At 39.1% G+C, this 24,911-nt stretch overlaps 1 protein-coding gene across 3 annotated transcripts; it reads left to right on the forward strand.

Moving 5' to 3' along the window:
- The first annotated feature begins 224 nt into the window (after positions 1-224).
- On the forward strand, positions 225-24,557 carry LOC149812521 (GDT1-like protein 5). 3 transcript variants are annotated; one of them, XM_089992778.1, is made up of 12 exons: positions 225-366; positions 515-583; positions 12,338-12,397; positions 12,494-12,541; positions 22,695-22,783; positions 22,959-22,995; positions 23,109-23,156; positions 23,563-23,631; positions 23,723-23,767; positions 23,850-23,911; positions 24,006-24,078; positions 24,152-24,557. In XM_089992778.1, exons 1-12 carry the CDS (start codon positions 346-348, stop codon positions 24,212-24,214), a joined length of 684 nt encoding a protein of 227 aa, XP_089848904.1. In that variant the 5' UTR covers positions 225-345; the 3' UTR covers positions 24,215-24,557. The 3 variants fall into 3 exon arrangements, 2 of the variants coding, with proteins under 2 accessions (XP_089848904.1, XP_089848905.1); XR_016428484.1 differs by having other exon boundaries at positions 228-366; positions 23,986-24,078; positions 24,152-24,226; XM_089992779.1 differs by lacking the exon at positions 23,109-23,156 and having other exon boundaries at positions 228-366; positions 24,152-24,362.
- Positions 24,558-24,911: the final 354 nt, after the last annotated feature.

Here is a 24,911-nt window from a genome sequence, read left to right on the forward strand (position 1 = left end):
CTCGGATAGTGGGAACACACGAGGCACACCGCTTGGTTTTTTTGCAGGCTTGCAGCCGCAAAATTTGGTTGGTTGCATCTGGTGTGGACCGAAGACGACAGAGCCCGACCCGAATAGACTCACCGTCCACAGTCTACTGGTCCGGAGAGGTGGAGCAGTCCACCAGTGTAAGGTCCGCCCCGCTTTCTGCCTACATAGAGGAAGAAGAAGAAGAAGAAGAAGAAGAAGAAGGAGGGGGACTTTCCTCGACACCCCTTCTATTAAAATCACCCTCAATCTTGATACAGGTCAAAACTCGTCTTCCAAACGCGATCTCGTGTTTCTTCTTCTACGAAACCGGAAACAATGGGTTTCTCTATCGTCGAGGTGAGTCTTGGCGATCCTTGCGCTTGTTCTTCGTTGGGTTGGGATCATTGGTTATTGGGAAATTTGGTTTTCTTATTCTGTGGGAGATTTTTTTGGAGATGGGTCATTATGTTTGTGGTTTATTTCTTCTTCTCGTGTTATAAATCAGGGTTTCTCTAAGTCTCTCGCCATGACTGTGCTTTCGGAGATCGGCGACAAGACGTTCTTCGCAGCCGCGGTAAGCGATCCTAGAGTTGGATAGCGTTGCGATTGAAAGGAATGATAATTTTGGGTTTTTTTGGTCATCTTCTTTTTGGTGTTTGCTGCGTGTGATTGATGTGTATGAATAGCTTTGATCTTGGGCAAGATGCTGTCTGCTTAAAATGAACGGTATTGCTTTCGAACCTCTGGAGAACATGGTAATGGATTTTGGATTACTTAAAACGAGCCTTCTCTGCAAGTAAAGTGCAATTCATTACAAAAAACTTTGTGGGCAAGCTATTGCTCGTTTGGTTGATGGCGTTGTAAAAGAACTTGATTTCGATTTGGATGAACAATCAGAAAAGCCAACTATTGAGATATTGGTTTTTGGGCTGAGCTAGAAAGCTTTAGAGAATAATATCACAAAAAAATAGCTAAATTGGGTTTATAATAGAAACTTTAGTCAGAGCGGGCTTTATCTGAAAAATCATATTCTGAACAGAAAATGCATATAATGTTTTTTCATCAACCTAAAGAGACCATTATAGTGGGGGTAATATGATGATTTATTTTGATAACCGTACAGATCAAAGGTGTTTTCAATGGGTTTATTGTGATTAACTGAGAGATATAGGTAGTGAATATTAAAATGCAAAGAAATATTTGTTGGAACATCAATTGTTTTCCCAATAGAGCTGTTCATATCTGAAATTTAATTTTAGCATCCAGTGGGTATCGATGAATCTGCTTCTTAGGTAGGTGGGAAGCTTGCTTCCCGGAAACTCGCTTCGGAAGCGATACTCCTCGCTTCCGAAACTTCATGTGAATCTCGATTCCCCCACACTTCTTCTATGCTTCTCGCACACATGGTCTATGCTTCCTATATGCTTTTCACACGTTTCTTTTCATGTTTTTCATGTATTTTCTCTCATGCTTTTACTTACTTTCCATGTACTTTCTTTAAATTAGTAACCATCATTGTTAGATTTTAACAAAAATTTAACTCTTTTACTAAAAAATCACGAAATATAAGAATGATCAATTTTATTTTAGTTTTTATTTGTTTCTTGTTTGATTCCTATTCAATTACCATATTGTTTCATTTTTTTTAATATTTTGCTTTTAAATTGATACTTCGCTTCCCACTTCCTATAAATTTTAAAATGCTTTGCTTCTCGCTTCCGCTTCCCGTATCGTTTCCTGCTTTCGCTTCCTAGTTTGGCAACCTTGGTTCAGACGTCCTATTACGGGCCAAAAGGTCCCACGTTGATCGTGGCCCTGTTTTGTGTCTGCAGTGTAAAAGTCCACCAGTACTCCCTCTTGCCCACCAGAGATAGTTTCCTGTTGGCTGCATCCTTCCAGCAAGGGATGCACACCCCTGGTACTGAACTCTTGATGTCCTTCAACTTGAACACCTTAAGCTGACCCACCTAGCCAGTTGTGCAAAGCCGTTGTGGGCTATGATGTAATTTTATTTATATATGATATAATAATGATAGAGATTACGGAAAGGAACATTTCAATGATGAAAATTTTGGTTTTTTGGCTGATTTCTCTGTTGTTAAAACACATATGCATAATTTCCTTTTCTTATTTTAATGAAGGCAAATACAGATCTTTGTATTTGTAACTTTATACTCACCAGACACCTGAACATTAGAACATCAATCTCTATTTCAAGAGATCTCATCATCTAGAGGTAGGTTATGCAGTCCCACAGAAGAATCACATTGACACCTGATTCCATGAGCATGAAAAAGTCAAAATTGACTTTTTCTTTAACTTGGCTAAGTTCTTATTACCTGTATAGAAAAGTTTGATTGTTGTTAATGCCTTCTTCCGTAGTTAAGTTTGACATATTATTGTAATGTTAGTTGTGTATTACATTTACCTGTTGAATTATTTTTAATTACTTATTGTACAGAAAGAAATCTTATTTTCTATGTTTTATACAATTTAGTTTATTTCTAGTTACTTTAGGTGACTGGATTGCGGTATAAAATCTGCCTCTAAAATGGCTGCCTATTTTCTCCAGTCTTTGTGCTTATTGACTTTTCTGATCCTTTTTATGTTTCCTAGTTGTAACAATTCCAGAATTCCTTGTATCTTTCATACTTCTCTAGTTCTTTGTCATGAAATTTATGCAAGATATATCCTGACAAATGGATGATTACATACCAAGAAACCATATAAAGTGCTATACCCAGTGTGATCCCATACTCGGTGTTGCTGGGGAGGGGCTTGCTGGGCTTGGTCTCAACCTTCTGAAATTATTCAAGAAGTGGCTGCCCCGAGGACTTGAACCTGCGTTCCATGCTGAGCACTTACTAGTGCACCAAACAGTGGCCTTCTTCAGGGTACATGTAGTGACAAATTTGTATACCGCAGTCCAGGCAATTTCCAACTATCTTTTCTTAGTGAATTTGATGAAGTTTGTGTCTGTTCTGGGAACATGGTCTTTATCTAGCTCCTCCAACGCTTCTGTGTGATGGCAGAACCAGTGCCACCATCCTTGGATTCTGTTTCATAAGTGAGATACATAGAAGTCTATTATCAATTCTGCCATTTGAAATTCAAGAATCGATTTCATATTGTTCCTTCCATAATCCATACCAATCTAAAGCATCACATGCATTTTGGTGCCCGTAGACAAAGTGCCCTTGATCTATTTTCACATGTTTGGTAGGTCTTGATTTATATGCTCAATCTTGAGATAGTGTTGACTGGTGCATTGTGGGCATTTTCATTTTATCATTTATGACCAGTTGTTTTCCTTGATTTCTTTTCTGGTAATAAATTAATAATGCAATGCCATTATTGTATGTAGTTACATGGTTTCATTTTCCAATGGCAATGTATCTGAATATCTGAACTGAGCATAGATACTCTCTGGTGGAAGTATTGATGGATGCCTAGCTTATGCACCAGTTCACATGAGAAACTGATGGACCGAATGTGTTCATTTCCTTCATTTGGTTGTGAAAAGATTGAGAAAATGATTCATTTCATTATACAAATACAAGCCATAATATAATAATATGTACCTATGCTGTCACGGGCTGGGAAGCGAAGGCCCCCGTGACGTAGCTTCGGGCAATCACACACACCGAAGGCAGGCCTTTTAAGCGCACAAGCAATGCACAACACACGCGCACGAGCAGAAGCAAGAGTACGCGTATGCACAAGCACAAAGAGAGAGAGATGCAAAAAGCTTCTTTATAGATACTTGAAAGCAAAGTACATCAAGAGGGGAAGAGAGGGTCCGAATACACGGGGTTCTTAGGCCGTAAGGCCTTGTGGGGCACTCTAGAGTGCCAAAGAGGTATATACATCAGAGCAAAAAGGTGAAAAAACATGGCGGTCCGGAACACGCTCCCCCGCCTAAGTTGGCGCCGTCCTCGATGCCAATTGTTCATGGTAGCCTTCTACAAGTTGTCGATGCTGAAATATGCTGCTGGCTTTCTCCCAGGTGGCTTCACATTCTGGCAATCCTTTCCACTGCACTAAGTACTTTTTGACTTCCCCTAGATAGTTGTTAGAATGGTTGAGGATGATATCTGGATCTCTGCCTGGTACACTAACTGTTGAAGGAGCTCGCTGCGGGATCGGAGCACGTTGAGGCATGCTCCGTTGAGGATCTCCTTCATCTTCGTGGAATGGCTTCAGGTTGCATATATGGAATACTGGGTGCACTTGAAAGTTTGCTGGCAAGTCCAGCCGGTACGCCAAGTTTCCCACACGTTTGATAATGGTGAAGGGGCCATCATACTTGCGAATAAGGCCTCGGTGGTGGCCCCGAAAGATAGCTGTGCGGTCAGGAAAGAGCTTAGCCAACACTTTGTCTTCAACTCGAAATTCTGCTGGGCGACGCTTCTCATTTGCCCATTTCTTCATGCGCTTGGTTGCCTTGTTTAGATATGCCTTCGCCAACTCTGTCTGATCTTGCCAGTAGCCCGATCTCAAATCCAACTTAGAGAAGACCTTTGGCTTTCCAAGTTGATCGAACAAGTCTGCGATCAAAGGAAGCGGGTACTTGTTTTTCACCGTCATTTTGTTCAGTGCCCTATAGTTGACGCACAATCGCTTCGACCCATCGTGCTTTGCTTGAAAGAGCACGGGCGCTCCAAAGGGAGCTTTGGATGGTTGAATGATTTCTGCTTCGAGCATACCATCCAATTGTCTGCGTAATTCCTGCAGCTCAGGAATTGCCATGCGATAAGGAGCCATTGCGGGTGGCCGTGCACCCGGTATTAATTCAATCTGATAATCTACCTCACGCCTCAGAGGTAGCTTCTTCGGCATCTCGGCGGGCATAACATCACCGAACTCCTTTAATACTGGCGCTAAGGCCTCTGGGACATCCGCGACTTTTTTCTACCTTATCTGTAGCACGGATTGTGACAAGAAAAGTTTCGTCACCACTTTTCATGCCTCTCTTCAACTGGAGCGCAGACACCAAACACTCACAAGGCTTCCCTGTCATCGTAGTAACCATGCAGGGCTGACTCTCACTCTCAAAGCTGACAACGTTGAGGTGAGGCATCGACACTGCCTTGTTGCTTCTCAAGAATTCCATCCCGAGGATGACTTTAAAATCATCCATGGGTGCGACTGATAACGCGATCCTTCCTGACCAGTTGTGGATCCACACTGGTACTGTTAAAATGTAAAACTGTACATATATGTATATATAATAATATTATATTATTATATATATATATATAAATACATTTTTAATTTCTTTCTTTTCTGTATTTTTTTTCCTTTATTTTTATTTTTTGTCTTTATGTCATCTAGTTCAGTTTGAACTAGAATGACTGTTGCTAGTCAAGTCCTGTCCAGACTTGACTAGCAATAGAGCTGTTGGACTGACACATTCCAACAGCTCTAAATAGAGCTGTTGGACTGTGCCCAACAGCTCTATTGAGTCCTCTTTCAGCTGTGTATATAAAGGGGTGCAGCCCCTCTTGTATTTCACTCCAATGCTTCTTAAGCAATTGGTTTTTCATATCAATAAAGAATACATTTTTATTTTTATTTTGTTTCCAGTTATACCCTTTTTAAGGGTTATGCTTTAGTGTCATTCTTGACACTTGCTCTTGTTAATCAAAGCTCGTGTTTCAAAGATCCCCATTTCATTTCATGGTATCAGAGCCGCGGAAGTACTAAATCTTGAGGAAAAGCTGCCTCGGTTTCCGTGCCCGTTTGCAAAAGTGTTCGCCACTTGAAGAGAAGTGTTTTATCACTTCATTGGAAAAGATTTCACATCTTGTTGTATTGTTTTTTTTTCTTTCTTTCTCATTTTCCTTCTTGTTTCTCTTCTATCCCTATTCTTTCTCTCCTTGTAATCGATGGATGACAATGATAAAGTCACCATCATGCCTATGAAACTAAGCGATACGAACTATGTAACATGGGCTTCAATCATGAAGCACCATATATGGGGAAAAGGCTTATGGGGGATTGTGGATGGTTCCGATTCGGAACCTAAGCTATCTCTTACTAAAAAGGAGGGAGATAAAGACGTCCCTCTATCGGAAGAAGAGAAAATCAAGGCTATTGCCTCATACGAGAAGAAATGGAAAGAATGGAGAATATCTCATGCGAAGATAATGTCATGGCTTATCAATAGCGTTGACATTAAAAAATGCTCAAGTCTTGCCAAATTTGATCATGCCGATAAGGCATGGGAATACCTTAAGAATATGTATTCCCTTAAAGATATTGCACACGTGTGCAACCTCCAAGAAAAAGTTCGAATGATGACACAAGGAGACAAAACTATTCGTGAATATTACAATGGGTTGTCCGAACTTTGGGAAGAACTTTCCCTTTTAGAACCAAAGTGGCATTGTGCCGAAGACATCGAGCTTCGTCAGAAACAACTCGATGTTGAACATTTTTACCAGTTTATCACTGGATTAAGGCCGGAATTTGAAACCACTAAATCGGCCCTACTTCACCGGGGAAAAATTCCTTCTATTGTTGAAACTATTGAAGAGTTAACAATGGAAGAAAATCGTTTCCGGAAAGGTTCTTCAAAAATTGAAGATGATTCCGTTTTAGCCGTGTCTAGACCAGGGAATCATGTTCGATCATATAGGCCTCCTCACTTTAACCGACAAAATGGTGACTATGATAAGAAGAAAGTTATTTGTCATCACTGTCATGAACCGGGACACTACAGGCCACAATGTCCCAAACTTAAGGAGCTGAGAGAAAAAAGAGCTGCAATTGCTGGATCGGAGCCTAAAGATCAGGATGCACCAGTTTCCCTGGCCCAACTAATGGAGATCCTTCAGCCTCTCATCAAAGGTGCCTCTTCCTCATCTGAAGCTTCAACCGGCGCAGCAGCCTCATCTTTTTCTGATTTAGGTAAAATTTCTTGGCTTCTTGACTCTGGTGCATCTTTTCATATGACCCCAAATAATCAAAGTCTATCCAAATGTGTTAAAAATAAAACAAGTGTGTCAAAGGTCTTTACTGCTGATGGGACTTCTCTTGAAATAGAAGGAATAGGAGATTTTGAAAAAATTTATAAAACAAAATTTTTTTTTATTCCAGAAATTAGACATGTTCCCAAATTAAATTTAAATCTTTTATCTGTATCTCAAATTTCTGATTATGGGTGTAATATTTCTTTTTCTTCTCATGGTTGTTGGGTACAGGATCGCCAGTCAGGCAAGCTGATTGGGGAAGGCCATAGAGAAGGAGGACTCTATTACATGGATTTTTTGGAAATGCCGAAGAAAGCTTTTTGTTATAATATTCAAAAAATAGAGTTGAAACTGTGGCATAAGAGACTTGGTCACCCACATATAGCCAAAATCCAACATTTTCCAAATCTAGGGAAATTTTGTAACTCTGAATCATTTGATTGTAAAGATTGTATTCTCGGCAAAATGAAAAGATTACCATTTCAGAACATAACCTTTTTCTCTTCAAGACCACTTGAATTAATACACTCGGATGTTTGGGGTCTTGCACCAGTAATTTCTAAAGGAGGATTTGTTTACTATGTTATTTTTGTCGATGATTTCTCCCGACATACGTGGATGTACTTTCTCAAACATAAGTCTGAAGTATTTTCATACTTTCAAACTTTTCATAATATGGTTAAAAACAAATTTCAAAATGATATTACTATTTTTCGCACAGATTCAGGGGGAGAGTTTTTATCCACAGATTTTCAAAATTATCTTAAATTGCATAGCATCACACATCAAAGATCTTGTCCTTATACACCTCAACAAAATGGACTGGCAGAACGAAAACATCGCCATATTATAGAAACCACTAGAACTTTATTAATAGCAAATCAAGTCCCTAAAGACTTTTGGGCAGAAGCTGCCTTAACTGCCACCTATCTCATTAATAGGATGCCATCTTCTTCGTTACAAAATATCACTCCCATTGAAAAACTTATGAACATTTCTCCAGACTACTCTAGATTAAGAATATTTGGGTGCAAATGTTTCATATTTACTGACAAAAATGATAAACTTTCCCCTCGTGCGATTCCCTGTGCCTTTTTAGGATATGCTGAAAACCAGAAAGGTTATAGATGTTTTGACTTCAAAAATAATAAACTATATGTGTCTAGAAATGTTTCCTTTCTTGAAAAGGAGAGCTTCTTTGATTTTAGAAAATTAAAAGACGTCACTGAGTACTCCTTTTTGCTAGATCTAACATCAATATCTGATGAATATGACCTTGATTGTAACTTTGATGATGATCCAAGAATTATTGATCTTAATGTTGAAAATGAAGAAGTTCATAGAGATACTAGTATTCAATATTCCAGGCGACAAGAGTCTAATACTCCATGTGCACTTGAGAAATATTCTAACATTCCAACTAGACAATCATCCCGAATCTCGAGGCCTCCAGAAAAGTTTGTATCATACGAGTCTTTCTCACCCACATATAGGGCAGTTATTGCATTAATTCACTCATATGAAGAACCATCCACATATTTTCAAGCAAAAAATGATATCAAATGGATAGAAGCCATGAAAGTTGAATTAGATGCACTTGAAAAGGCTTCTACATGGAATATTCAAGATCTTCCTCCAGGGAAGAAAACTATAGGATGTCGATGGGTTTATAAAATTAAAACCAAGAGTGATGGTACTCTTGAAAGATATAAAGCCCGTTTAGTAGCCAAAGGTTATGCCCAAGAATATGGGATTGATTATGAAAAAACCTTTGCTCCGGTGGCTCGTATGACTACTGTCCGAACCTTAATTGCCTTAGCTTCTATCAAAAAATGGTCTATTTTTCAAATGGATGTCAAAAATGCTTTTTTAAATGGAAAGCTAGTTGAAGAAGTATATATGGAACCCCCTCCTGGTCTAAGTATTCCTAAGGGTAAAGTCCTTCGCTTAGAAAAAGCTCTTTATGGACTTAAACAAGCACCAAAAGCTTGGTATGATAGGTTTAGTCGTGTTATGATTGATATTGGTTTTCAATTCTGTTTAACTGACACTGCTTTGTTTATTAAGAATTCTGATGCAGGGATCATTGTGCTTCTTCTCTATGTGGATGATATGATCATCACCGGAAGCGATAAACAGGGAGTTGAAACAATCAAAACACTTCTTAAATCTCATTTTGAAATGACTGATTTGGGCTTGTTGAGATATTTTTTAGGCATTGAAGTTGCTTATTCTCCTAGAGGATATTTATTATCTCAGACTAAATTTGCTTTTGATATTGTTTTCAGGTCTGGTATTACTGATGATAAGAAAGTTGACACTCAAGAAGTTGTTAATGTTAAAATGAAGATTGATGATGGAGAACTTCTTGCAGACCCTACTCCTTACAGACAGCTTGTCGGGGCACTTTCCTATCTATCCATTACCAGACCAGATATAGCACATGCTGTTCATACAGCAAGTCAATTTCAACATGCTCCTACTTCTGTTCATATGGGAGCAGTCATGCGTATTATCAGATACATCAAGTCCTCTCTTTCACGAGGACTTTTCTTATCTTCCTCCTCTTCTCTTGATTTAATTGCATATACTGATGCTGATTGGAGAGGTGATCCCAATAACAGACACTCAACCACTGGCTTTTGTGTCTTTTTAGGGGAATCATTAATCTCGTGGAGGTGTAAAAAGCAGCAGAAGGTATCTCTCTCATCCACCGAAGCTGAATACAGAGCCATGGCAACCACGACCATGGAAGTAGTTTGGCTCCGACGACTGCTTGCTGACATGGGAGTTGAAGCAACAAAGGCTTCACAAATGTGTTGTGACAACAAAAGTGCGATCTACATTGCCAGTAACAGAACATTCCACGAACGCACCAAACACATCGAAATGTATTGTCACTACGTCAGAGAGGAATATCTACACGGGATAATTGATCTGCCATATGTCACTTCAGAATATCAGTTAGCAGACCTCTTTACAAAGCCTCTCGCTGCTCCCCGATTTCACTTTCTCTTAGACAAACTTTCGCTCATTGTACCGTAAGTTTGAGGGGGAGTGTTAAAATGTAAAACTGTACATATATGTATATATAATAATATTATATTATTATTATATATATATATATATATATATATATATATATATATATAAATACATTTTTAATTTCTTTCATCCCGAGCGACACCGTAGATGGCTTTAGCCTCTGAATTAACCGCTTTCATGCGGCTCTCTTTTTTCTCCCACTGTAATCCCAACCGTTCTACTTCTTCATGCGAGATGAAGTTGTGCGTGGCACCTGTGTCTATCAATGCCTTGGTGAGTCTTCCGTTGAGCAAAAGTTCTAAATACATCAATTCTTTGCATACTGTCGGTTCCACACTGGTTGTGACCTTTACTGCATTCATCATCTGCATTGCGCCAAGTGTTGGCGCCTCTGCAAGTTGATCCTCTTCCTCACCCTGAACAACATTCGTAACTCGGGGTGCGCGGTTATCTCCATTCCCTTGACCGCGGTTTCTATTGGGACATGTATCCTGCCAATGATCCCCATGGCAGATGCGGCAGTCACGGCGACGATAATTACCACCTTGAAAGTTATTCCAATTCTGGTTATTATTTTGGCCATCTTGACGGCCATGATTCTGCTGGTTTCCCCGACCAACATTTTGTCCTTGGTCGTTCCTTCGATTGTCCCTTCGATTGTTGCGATTATTTCCCTGCTGTCTGCCTTGAAATGAGGGTCATTCCTATCCAGCTCGGCGAGTTTCTTTGCAACCGCAAGCACCTCAGCTAGTGTTGCGAGGTCATGCCGAATGAGTTCTTGGTTTGCCCATCCTTGTAACCCATTGCCAAAGTAAAACAACCGATCCTCATCATCCATTCTCTCTACTTCCAACATTATCGAAGAGAATGCCTTGACATAGTCATGTACTGACCCTGTCTGTTTCAATGCCAATAACCTTTTGCGGGCCATTTTCTCTTGATTTTTAGGTAGAAAGTAGTCTCACATTTCCTTCTGGAGGTCTTCCTATGAGACTATAACAACCAATCCCCGTCGAACATCACCTAAGCGATGTCTCCACCAAAGGGTCGCTCATCCGCAAAGTACATTGTTGCGGTGCGCAGCCTATCTGCGTCCTCCTCTATCCTCGCAGCTTCTAGAAATTGGTTCATCTCGTAGATAAAATTCTCGAGATCCTTTGAGTCCCGCGTGCCTTTATACTTTGCGGGCTCAGGTAGCCTGTAACGTGGTCTATCCACATATGTCGCAACACCGCCAGCCGGGGTAGTTCTCAACTGCCGCTCTAACTGTTCATTCTTTCGTCGAACAATATCCAATTCAGCAGCCATGATGTTGAACCGACCTAACAAATCATCAAATCTGGTGGAAAAGTCCTCCACCGAGTAGTTAAGTTTAGTGACAAGACTTTCCACCGAGTCTTCCACTCCCTCTATTGCTGTCTTGATCTCTGCATTGAGATCTCTAAAAGCGACACAAGTTCCATTAACCAACTTCTCCATGTTGGTCATTGACCCAGTCAGCTCCGCCACATCGCGCGAGATGGCTGACACCCGATCATCGGCCATGAAGTCCTCTTCAGCATGAACCATACTGCTTGCAGGAGTCATGGCAATCTTCTTTGGCGTCATTGTCACTCCCAATGTCGACAAGGCTCTGATACCAACTTGTCACGGGCTGAGAAGCGAAGGCCCCCGTGACGTAGCTTCGGGCAATCACACACACCGAAGGCAGGCCTTTTAAGCACACAAGCAACGCACAACACACATGCACGAGCGGAAGCAAGAGTACGCGTATGCACAAGCACAAAGAGAGAGAGAGAGATGCAAAAAGCTTCTTTATAGATACTTGAAAGCAAAGTACATCAAGAGGGGAAGAGAGGGTCCGAATACACGGGGTTCTTAGGCCGTAAGGCCTTGTGGGGCACTCTAGAGTGCCAAATAGGTATATACATCAGAGCAAAAAGGTGAAAAACATGACGGTCCGGAACATATGCAATGGTTGTGTGAAAATACATATTAACAGAAGGAGACTGTTATTATGGCTCTTTGTTTTGGCCTCTTTTCACTTCAATGATAATTGGCCACTTCTATTTCTGTTATGTAAAGTGATAATGCCAATCCAAGAGGGAAGACATATTAGGGGTCCAAATTCTAAATCTCATCTTAACTAAACGAGTTAAGGTAAAAATGACGTCTTCTTTTTTTGTTGTTTTTGCATGAAAGCTCCAATTGTTATGATTGCAAAATGCAAGCTTTCCAGGTTTTGAAGTTCATTTGTTATATTTGTTGAATGTATTTTTCTTATGTTTGAATTTATTAATGCTATTTAGATCCTAGCAATGCGTCATCCAAGGAGGATTGTGTTATCAGGTTGTCTTTCAGCTCTAGTTGTAAGTATGCTTGCTTTCAGTTGGTGTATTCTTGTCTGTTTAATTAACTAGAAAGGAGGAAGATGCTAAGTTACTGATTGAAATGCTAAATTGCAGGTAATGACATCTCTTTCTGTTCTTGTTGGCTGGGCAGTGCCAAATCTGGTAATTGACTGGACATGGATTTGCAAAAGCATTTAATGTTTGCAATGAAAATGTTGTACTAACTTTAATAATATTTCCTTCCAAGAAATTAGTTGATTAATCAATCTTACTCAATGGTTCATTCTCTTGATAATGCAATGCTTCATATGTAATTTTATGGTTGTATTTTGTGCAATTCATCATTGTTTTATGTGTTATGATATTTTTTAGAATTTTTGCTAGTTTTTTCTGTTTTTCATGATTTTTTGGATTTTTTTATTAAAAATTATAATTTTTTATGATACGATACGATACGTATCTTATTTTAGGCCCGACCGGTATGGGTAACGATATGATACTTACAACCTTGGATCAAACTATATGCAATAATTTTTGTAATGAAAATGGACATCTTTTTAAAAAGCTGAAAAGTAGATAAACAAAGTATATATATATATATATATATATATATATATATATATATATAGAGAGAGAGAGAGAGAGAGAGAGAGAGAGAGAGAGAGAGAGTTTTGGCCCCCTTTTTCGTTAGGTCTCGTTAGGCCCCTTCAAAAATCATAGTTGTAAGTATTTTTTCTCACATCTAACACTGTATATGTGATCTATAGGTTTTGTTTATTGGGAACCAGCTTTTGGATTGCCGGAATCTGACCTGTATACAGGTTTTTCCGGTGATCCAAAATCAATGGATATGAAGGTACCAGTTTTTTCTGGCTCAGAAAAGCATGATTCAAGAGTTGATTCCCACTAAATCGAGCATGCTAAACACATCTAACGGTTCAGATCTATCATAAAACACTTAAAACTTATGGGGCAGAACAAGAAATGGAGCCTAATATGTTCTGTTCTAAAATATATATATATATATATATATATATATATATATATATATATATATATATATATATATATATATATATATATATATATAGCGCACACAACACACTGTGCTGTGGAGATCCTAACTTTGGTCACAGACTACCATGTCATTTAACTCCACCCAATCAACTTTTTTGTTGGACCCACTTTGAGCTATGCTATCCAACACTCCAAGTTCGATATGTAATATCCTGCATCCGCATTCTTGAGACTGCATGTAAATCTTGTATATCTTATAACCCCAAACCAACATTTCCTTTCTTGTTCCCCCCATTTCCTGTGTCACAGTAATTTTAGAAGTTATCTTTTCTGTGAAGCTATATTGGCATGGTGGCCCTTTTTTTTTTTTACTATCATTGCTATTACTGCTGCTGCAGCAACAGCTACTGCTATTATTGTTGTCACTGCTACTGCGATACTTCTTGCATGGGAATCTGAAAAAGATCTGTGACTTCGAGTGAGTAGTAGGATGTGATACAACTTTCATTACTTATCATAAACTGTTGGAAGATGAGCAATGGGTACAATTCTATTGTTAGGTTTCAGCTGGATGAAACTTGTTGGTTTGAAAAAATATCGACTTCGTGTGCTAATCATGTGCTAATCATTTTAACCAGTCCTGTCTGTGTGCTGGTAGTGTTGTCCTATACTGTGTTAGGGATCAGGCAATTATGTCTGGTTCATGAACAGTCTTTTTCTCATTTATTTGTCAGAGATAGAAGCTGCTATAATCCTGTTAAAATATTGTCTCTTTTAACTGTAAACTGAAATACCCATCAGGGGTATTTCAGTCCTTTTACTCAACAGGCGTCAGCTACCCTAATGGGCTAACATTTTTACTTTTTCTTTTTTTATTTACTTTTGCCTTTTACACCTTTTTCTTTTTACACTTTTTTTCTTTTTGACTGTTGTGAAAGGGACAACTCCATATAGTTGTTGGAGCTGCCCCAACAGTCACAAATGTGACAGTTGGGTGCAGCTCCAACAGTCATGTTGAGCTGCACCCTGTGGCTTCTTTTTGCATTATAAATAGGCCTTAGTGGCCCTTGTAAACACATCCTTTTTTGTGAGTGCATATGCAATAACAATGCTTTTGTAAAGCCCTTCTTGGGAACTTATGAATTGAAGTTCATTTTGTTTCATGCTTTTGTGCATGTGTATCCGTGCCTTCGTGCACTTGTGAGTGTTCTCCTTTGTGCCTTTGTGCACTCTTTGTATTTCTTGTATTGTGGTGTTACACAAAATCTCTTTTTATAGAGATTTTCATATGGTATCAGAGCAAGGTTGTTTGGAGAAATAAATTGGTGTGATTCTTCTCAATATCAAGTGCCTCGGAAAACGTGCCTTCAACTTTTTGGTGATTGGAGTGGAGACTCTTCTTCATTCAATATTTTAGAAGATTACTACAACAAGAAAGATTTAAAATCTTATTGTGGTACGTATTCTTTTCTTTCTTCTTTCCTCTCTAATGGGTGAGAAAGACTCTCATTTTCTCTTGGTTTCAAGCTAAATGGCTCAAATTATCACGTGTGGTCCGGAAATATGGAAGCTCACATAAAAGGGAAAGGGCTTTGGGGTTACATTCAAGGCTCGATTCCGGAACCAGAACCTAAAATTACTTTGGTTAAAGAAGGGGAAATCAAAATCCTTGAGGGAGATAAAAGAACTAATGCTCGTGAGGAATATAGTAGGAAACATGAGGAATGAAAAATGAAGAATTTCAAGATCTTATCTTGGATTTTCTCTTCCGTTGAGACAAAGATTAATGCCAACATTATAAAGTTTAAAAAGGCTTCTCAAGCGTGGGAGTATCTTGAGAAGATGTATACTTCTAGGACTTGTCCTATAAGTATTATCTTCAAAAGAGAGCGTTAACTCTTGTTCAAGGTAATATGTCTATAAGAGAGTATTTTGCGGAACTCTCTTTCATTTGGGATGAGCTTGCCATGCTTGAACCCAAGTGGAGTGGAGAAGCCATAGAGTTTCGTCAATCAAATTATGGAGGCTCTTCAACCTCTTCTAAAGGGAGCTATTTCCGGCGCCGCCGTATCCACTTATTCTCCTCCAGGTAAAACTTCTTGGCTCTTAGATTCGGATGCATCCTTTCATATGACCCCAAACATTTCATCTCTTTCCGAGTATTCTAAAAATGTGTCACCTTCTTTTGTTTCGACCGCAGATGGTACTTCTCCAAAATTAAGGGAATTGGAAAATTTAAAACCCAAAACTTCTTTATTCCAAAAATTAGACTTATACCAAAATTAAATTTAAACTTGCTTTCCGTTTCTCAACTCACGTACCTTGGGTGTAACATTCAATTCTCATCTAATAAATGTTTAATACAGGATCACCGGTCCGAGAGATTGATTAGGGAAGGCTCTAGGAAAGGAGACTTGTACTATGTGGACTTTTTTCAAATTCCTAGAAACACCTTTTGTAATGTGGCCCAACATAAAGACATAAATGTTTGGCACAAGAGACTTGGTCATCCAAACATTACCAAGTTATCCTATCTACATTTTATTAAAGATTTTTGTAAAAATACTTTCTCTTATAATGATTGTATTCTTGGAAAAATGAGAAGTATACCTTTTGAACCCAGAACTATGTTTAGTACTAAACCTTTTGAAATTATTCACTCGGATGTTTGGGGACCGGCACCTGTCATATCCAAAGGCGGTTTTGCTTACTATGTGATTTTTGTGGATGATTTCTCACGATATTGTTGGATATATTTTCTCAAACATAAGCATAAAGTTTTTTCATGTTTTAAAACATATCATATGATGATAAAAAATCAATTTAATAGTAATTTAAAGATATTTAGGACCGATTCCGGAGGTGAATATCTCTCTAATGAGTTTAAAAAATATTTTGAGGATTGTGGCATTGTCTATCAAAGATCGTGTCCTAAGACCCCCACAACAAAATGGTTTGGCCGAAAGAAAGCATAGGCATATCATCGAAACCACTAGAACCCTTCTCATTTCCCAAAATATTCCTAATTTTTTTTTGGGCCGAAGCGGCTTTTGCTTCCGTCTATCTTATCATCCGACTTCCATCCGAAAATTTAGATAAAATTTCTCCCTTTGAGATTCTATATGAAAAAGAACCCGATTATAATAGATTGAGAGTTTTTGGTTGTAAGTGCTTTGTTCTTACCGATAAAAATGATAAACTCTCACCAAAAGCCATTCCTTGTGTTTTCCTTGGCTATTCGGAAACTCAAAAAGGATTTCGATGTTATGACTCTAAGAATGATAAATTATATGTTTCAAGGAATGTAACTTTTTTGGAAAATGATAGTGGTTTTGAAAAAAATGAATCTCATTTAGAAAATGCCGATTACTCATTTCTTTTTGACCTTTTATCTAAGGATGATGATATCTCTAGTGATGATGAATCAACATATAATAGTGAAAATGAAATGGTTGAGATCAACAATAACTCTAACCCTTCTACCCCTCAAGAAGAAAATGTATCTAGAAAACCCATCACTTATTCTCATAGAGATAAAAGCACCTTTAGGAGTGCTATTAAACTATATAGTGAACCTAGTGAGACTATTTCCACTCATGATTCTCATCCTAGGAGAACTGAAAGAACTAGAAGGACTCCCTCTAGATTCGTATCTTTTGATTCTTTCTCTCCTAAATATCGAGCTTGTTTGAGTGCCATTCACTCTTATTTTGAACCAATTTTTTTTTGAGAAGCCAAACAATGTACTGAATGGAGAGAAGCCATGGAGAGTGAACTCAAAGCTCTTAAGAAAGCTAACACTTGAGAATTTCAATCTCTTCCCAATGGCAAGAAAACTATAGGATGTCGATGGGTGTTCAAGGTCAAGACTAAGAGTGATGGTTCTCTTGAAAGGTATAAGGCTCGTCTTCTAGCTAAAGGGTACAATCAAGAATATGGGATTGACTATGAAGAGACATTTGCTCCAGTAGCTCGTATGATTACTGTCAGATGTCTTATCACCATTGCATCAATTCGAAAATGGAATATTTACCAAATGGATGTCAAAAATGCCTTTTTAAATGGAGATCTTAATGAAGAAGTTTACATGGATGCTCCACCTGGTATGGAAATCCCTAAAAATAAAGTTCTTCGTCTTCGTAAAGCTCTTTATGGACTGAAACAAGCACCTAAGGCTTGACACGATAGGTTTAACAATGTAATGACTGAAAATGGTTTCACTTCATGCTATACTGACACTGCATTGTTTGTTAAGAAATCTGATGCAGGAATTGTTATATTATTGTTATATGTTGATGATATGTTAATAACAGGTGATGATATCAAAGGAATCAAGAGCATTAAATCTATTTTGACTTCAAGATTTGAAATGTCAGACTTAGGATTTCTGACATATTTTTTAGGAATTGAGGTTGCCTATTCTCAGAGAGGCTATTTTCTGTCTCAAACTAAACTTGCTTGTGAGATTCTTGATAGATCAGGAATCACAGATGACAAGGTCTGCGAAACTCCTGAAATAGTAGGTTCAAAGATAAAGACTGATGATGGGATTCTCCTAAAAGATCCCACACCTTACCGGCAACTGGTTGGATCCTTAACGTATCTCAGCATTACTAGGCCTGATATTTCTCATGCAATACATGTTGCTAGTCAATTTCAACATGCACCTACTACAGTCCATATGAGTGCCATCCTTCGCATCATCAGATACATAAAGGGTACAGTAAACACGAGAGTATTTCTATCTTCTACGTCTAAATTAAGTTTAATTGTTTATACTGACTCTGATTGGGGAGGTGACACAAATAACCGTCACTCCACCACTGGTTTTTGTATTTTTTTAGGTGAATCATTAATCTCTTTGAGATGCAAGAAGCAGTAAAAAGTATCGCTTTCATCCACCGAAGCTGAGTATAAAGCCATGACATCTACTACCATAGAGATTGTTTGGATTCACAACTTGTTGGAAGATATGAATATTCAAGTTCAAGGGCCCACAAAATTATGTTGTGATAATAAAAGTGCAATCTACATTGCCAAAAATCACACATTTCGTGAGTGCACGAAGCATATCGAGATGGACTGCCACTATGTTCGCGAAGAATATTTAAGAAAAACCATTGACCTTCCTTATGTTACATCAGAATATCAACTGGCAGACTTCTTCACCAAGGCGTTGTGTTATCCAAGATTTAACTTCCTTCTTGGCAAACTTTCGGTTGTGACACCCTAAGTTTGAGGGGGAGTGTTAAAATATTATGTCTTTTTTAACTGTAAACTGAAATACCCATCAGGGGTATTTCAGTCCTTTTACTCAATAGGCGTCAGCCACCCTAATGGGCTAACATTTTTACTTTTTCTTTTTTTATTTACTTTTGCCTTTTACACCTTTTTTCTTTTTGACTGTTGTGAAAGGGACAACTCCATATAGCTGTTGGAGCTGCCCCAACAGTCACAAATGTGACCGTTGGGTGCAGCTCCAACAGTCATATTGAGCTGCACCCCATGGCTTCTTTTTGCATTATAAATAGGCCTTAGTGGCCCTTGTAAACACATCCTTTTTTGTGAGTGCATATGCAATAACAATGCTTTTGTAAAGCCCCTCTTGGGAACTTATGAATTGAAGTTCATTTTGTTTCATGCTTTTGTGCATGTGTATCCGTGCCTTCGTGCACTTGTGAGTGTTCTCCTTTGTGCCTTTGTTCCCTCTTTGTATTTCTTGTATTGTGGTGTTACACAAAATCTCTTTTTATAGAGATTTTCACAAATCCTTCTATTGAAGTGGAATAACATCTTCTAAGATGATTTGGTTTGCTGGTATTAACCACTAGGTTGGGTGTCCATATTGCTTAATTTCTTCATGTTGGTGAGGGTTAAAATTATGGATTTCCGATTGGCATCAGTCGGTGATTCTGCTTATCTGTTTGTTCTATTTATCATGAGTAGTTGAGGTCAAAGTGGTCGTCAAATTACTTTATTATGTTAATAGTTCTGGTCAACATAATTCATGCTATGTCATTCTTTGTTTAAACCATGGTTGCCAGTTGAGGAAGCGGGAGGAGCGGGAGAGGGAAGCGATACGGGTAGCGGGAGCGGGAAGCGAGGCACTTTCAAAATTTTAGGAAGCGGGAAGCGTGAGACCACTTAGGAGTGAATCGGGAATCGTCTCAGAAGCGACATAGGAAGCGAACCAGAAGCGACCTAGGAAGCGAGGGGGAAGCGAAAAAATAAAAATAAAAAATACAAAAAATTGAAAAAATGGGGGGAAGCGTGATGGGAAACACACTTCACATTAAAGGGAAGCGCGCTTCCCATTTAAAAGTGGTGCTTCCCCTCGCGTTTCGGAAGCACGATGTTTCGCGCTTCTGAAGCGCGACGTTTCGCGCTTCCAAAGCGCGCTTCCCCACTTACCTAGGTGCTTCCGGTAACTCTGGTTTAAACCAATTATATTTCAAAATTATCTTTTAACTGGAAACCAAATTGAACTGAAGAAAAAATCTAGGAAACTATTTCATTCCACATTAACCTAGTGGGCCTTGGTTTCTTGAAGTTCTTTAATTAGGAGTGTTACTTTCTTTAGGTTTCTTGTTTTTCTTGGCTTTCTTGAATTAAGACTCTTGACTTTCTTGAGTTAGGATTCTTGATTTAGAACTCTTGGTTTTTTAGACTTCTTGGTTGGGTTATATAAATATGTACTTTTGATCTTTATTAGAATCAGTGAAGTTTATTCAGAGTTTTTTCTAAGTTTCATTCTTAGTTCTGGTTTTTGATTCACTGAGGGAGCATATTTCTCCCTTTCTTCTTTTTCCATGTTTATCATCGATTCAGAGGGAACGCTTATTCTCCCTCCCTTGCCATCGACCCCTCATCCACCTCACACTTTCCAGTGCAACCGTCTACGAGAGACGATCTCTCTCTCTCCCCTAACGCTGCACGCTCTCCTTAACGTGGTGCACACCTCTCTCGTGAGTCGTGCCTCACGTCCAGCTCGCTGGAATCCGCAGGACCGACCTCCCCTTGAGTTTGGGTCCTGACCGTGGTATCAGAGTGAGGCTTTTCACGAGATCAAGAATGGTGGATCTATGTTCTTGGAGACAGATCAAGATCTTTTCTTCGCAACAAGGGCCATACTTTTCTTGAATCCGTTTAGGTTCCTATCATCACATTGATCAAAATGTTGGGTTGTCTAAAATTCCTTCAAGTGATGGAGAAGATTAACGAGTCTTTCGACAATCTTAGGAGTAGCATGGATCATCTTATGAACACTGTAGATGATGGGTTCGACTGAATAGAACAAGCACTGCAGAGGTTCCTGCTGGAGTGCACCTCTCCCTCTCGCCCCCCTGCTGCTGCCACTGCCCCATCCCGTGCTCCCTCTCTCCACTTGTCGGACGAAACCCGCCCGACACCTCTCCCTTTTTCTTTCTTTCTTTTTTCGGTGAACGAGGGGCCGACCGTCAGTGCGTCTAGTCTCCACCTATCCATTGCCCTTACACCGATCGGACTTGGCGGACTGCGGCCCACCTACCGGTCAACCCCAGAGATTTAAGTGGGGCAGCAACGAGTATCGCCTCCTCTCTCTCTTATTCCCCTTCCCAATCGGGTGGGACACCTTACAATGGTTCCAAATGGAGACCAAAAGCCCAGTTTATACCCATCCTGAACCAGTTCAGACCCATTCGTGATCGGTTACACCAGATCGGTTCTAACCCAGTTCTTACTGGTTTTTAGACCTAGTTGCCACCGGTTTTGGACCTGGATCCACCTCCTTTTACTTAAATTGGATTCAAAAGCCGTTACAGTTGGATCATAAATTACAAGTGGATCTGTTTGGAGTTGTTTTGCACCAACCACTCTCTATTTGGATCATCAACAAACTGCATCCTTCCACTGCCAACATCTCTGAATCAGTGTTCGATTGATCCACGTCCATTAGAGATTGTGTATCCTTCATGGCTCTTAAAAGTCAAGCGAAATTGGAAGAAACAAAAGCGGACCATACTCGAAGCTTAGTTGCACACCGGGTCAGAAGAGGAGCAACAAAGTCCAGTCACTGCATGCTTCTGGAGGTTGATGATGAATTGTTGCAGTAGTACTCAGAGTTCTCGCCTTGAGGGCAAGGCAAGTTTGGTAGGAATGGATTGTTACGAACCACCCTACATCCGACCCGATCCAGATATAGACCCGACCCCAAGAGCCCCAACCGGGAAGCCCTGGGGGACGTCCATCCTTATCTAGCTTCTAGATCCTTGGTTTCTTGAAGTTCTTTAATTAGGAACATTACTTTCTTTAGGTTTCTTGGTTTTCTTGAATTAGGGTTTTATAAATATGTACTTTTGATCTTGATTAGAATCAATAAAGTTTATTCAGAGGTTTCTCTAAGTTTCGTTCTTGGTTCTGATTCTTGATTCACTGAGGGACCCTCGCCTCTTCTTCTACATTCATCATCGACCAGGAGGGGACGCTTATTCTCCCTCCATTGCCGTCGACCTCCCATCCACCTCACGCTTCCTAGTGTAGCTGTGTAGGAGAGACGACTCTCTCTCCTCAAATGTTGCATGCCCCTCCATGTGGTAAGTGCCTCTCTTTGTGAGCCATGCCTCACATCTAGCTCGTCGGAATCCGTAGGACTGACCTCCCCCTGAGTTTGGGTCCTGACAGACTGTTTCCTTGATCTTATCTGTAATATAACACCCTAATTGTACCCAATTATATGCCAATTATAGTAGTTTCTAATTGGGGTGTGATATTACACTATCTTTCCATTTCTTTTGTTTATTTATCTTAGGAATATATGCTAGTTATTTGTTTGCACAAACTCCTGATTCTGGGTCTGTGATGCTGGACATTCAAGCTTTTGGTTCTGTTCTTGTGAACCAAAATGGAAAAATAAACAAAGAAAATCATGTTGGCAGCATAGCTAGGATTAAGTTTGAATACTGGAAAAATTAATAGTTCATACTTCATAGCAAATACCATAGTCTGGGGATAGTGTCCATTGCTGCTTTACATACAACTATTATGGCATGTGCTACGTGTTTCTACTATATGTTTCCTTCCAAAGTTTCTAGTATATGTTTCCAGTTAACGACTTGAACTATTTACTCAAGTAGGAGATCTATCTGAAATGACTAGCAGAATTGTGCTGGAGGGTTGATTCAGTTGACAACTATATAGCATGTTGTTTGGTTAGGGTAGGGAGTGTGCAAGTTGAACTGCTATCTAGCTTCTATTAGATATTACTTCCCATCCTCAATTAGTCTAATCAATTCTATTTTGCATATTAACTTTGAGACAGATTTCTCGCAAGTGGACTCATCATATAACTACGTTGTTATTCTTGGGGTTTGGACTTTGGTCTTTATGGGAAGGATTCACTGAGGAAGGGTATACTTCCTCCGTCATCATGCTTTATCCTCTCGGAATTTGATTGCTGCTTTCAAAAAAGTTTTTTTTCTTTTCCATCTTGTCAATTGGATTTTATTTAATAACTTTTTTCCATTCTTTCTAGCTGTTTTATCTTATTTGACTAGTGATTTAGTTTATTTTTCTTATGCTACAGGGAGTCTGAAGAGCTAGCTGAGGTGGAGGCAAAACTGGTGAGTAGATCTCCAATTCTTTGTGCAAGTTAATGAAACACAACCTTTTGTCATATCTAATCTTCTGAGGATAATCTATGCCATGTCTAATTTTCATGACTGCTATGTTACAGAATTCGGATACAAAGGCCAATAAAAGCAATGGAAAGTTTGGTTCTAAGGTCGGCAACTGAACTAAATGGCTGCAATCTTGTCATCCTTTTTAAAATTTAGAAACTGAACAGATTGTCTCTTTGGACTGGACAAAGGTCCTCTTCTTGTTGTTAGGTAGAAATCATCTTTTTTCATTGACTTAACCTAGACGATGTAATTACTGTCTTGTTTGACTAGGACTTTAGTGGCGTTGGTCCTTGACAAGTCTAACAAACATGGTAATGAATGCATCAGTAATATGCATAGATATATGAGAATAGAACTCATAAGATTTCAGATCATTCGATCTGTTAACAGCATGTTACATGATGGCGATGTCACATAAAATGGCAGCTGTTCATATAATGTAAAATTGCATTTTTCTGGTAACTAAACCCTTTTTTTTGCATTAAATAAATTTGACTTTTTGGACAGGCAGATGATGATCTAAAGAAGCAAGAGAGGCGGCTTCTTGTTCATCTATTTTCACCAATTTTCTTGAAGGTAATGAACTATGATTGTCCCATGGTATCTAAGGAATTCTTTATGCGTGCATTTCACAATAATTTGTTCTAGCCTAATTTTCTTTTTGCAGGCGTTTTCCATTACATTCTTTGGTGAGTGGGGTGACAAGAGCCAGGTAAGCACTGGGAGATTGAACTCGTCTGTTTTCAATGGCATAGTCATCTGGATGCTGTTTGAATATTGTTATACCTTTTTAGCTAGCTACAATTGGATTGGCTTCTGATGAAAACCCTTTTGGTGTGGTTCTTGGAGGAATCATGTAAGTGTGTTCCTTCCCTTTCCTATTTTGTTTTCTAATCAGATGCAGGCACCAACGGGTTTGCATGTTTTGAGTTTATGCATTTGAGTTCCAGTGGCCAAGCACTCTGTACAACAGCAGCTGTTCTTGGCGGGAAAAGTTTAGCATCTCGGATATCAGAAAAGATGGTGAGTGGCTTTTAAGTTTTTGCCAAATTAACCTTTCTCATGCCTATTGATTCTTATGGTTGCTGCCATACAGGTTGCTCTTTCTGGAGGAGTTCTTTTTATTGTCTTCGGGCTTCAATCATATCTTTCTCAGTAGAAGGTTCTTGATAGCTAGCCATGTCGTGGTCACCATGATTATTTCAACTCATTCCCATTATTTGGAGCAGTTCAATTGGAGGATAGCTTTACTATTCAAGCTCCGGACTGATTCCAACCTGTAGTTTTCCATCTGTTACTTGGAGCAGTTCAATAACATGTAATCAGCACACACACACCCTTTCATAAAAGGCTAAAATTAACATGCTTAATTTTAGGAGGCATAACTAAAAACGCTTGTTGCCAAATGACTTCTTCCTCGGACATGTCTTAATTTTTTTAGCATTTGATTCTGTTGATACGTTTCTGATATCCATAATGAAGTTTAGTAGTCTAGTTGGAAATTGTAATGTAGTGCTTGCAAGTGCGTGGCATGGTCGGATGTGGATTTCTCATTTTTAAATTTATGTACAGTCCCCATAGGAATGGCAAACTGCTCTGGTATGTGAGGAAATAGTCCCCATAGGAATGGCAAAACTAATCACAATTGCAGATATGGAGCTCATGTTCATGGGCAGGAAAATTTGTTAGATATCTGAAAAGTTTTTATAGGAAATTGGTTCTTATTTACGGAAAGAGGTTCAATTCCCTTCATCGCACCAAAAAGGGTACTTTGTCCAGAATCCAAACAAGACTCAATAGTTCTATCACGAGCACAAATGTTGGATGCAGAATGTCCAACTTCATTGTTGCAGGCA

Source organism: Nuphar pumila, chromosome 17, assembly GCF_984573655.1.
Source record: "Nuphar pumila chromosome 17, dmNupPumi1.hap1.1, whole genome shotgun sequence".
In the NCBI taxonomy this organism is placed as follows: domain Eukaryota; kingdom Viridiplantae; phylum Streptophyta; class Magnoliopsida; order Nymphaeales; family Nymphaeaceae; genus Nuphar; species Nuphar pumila.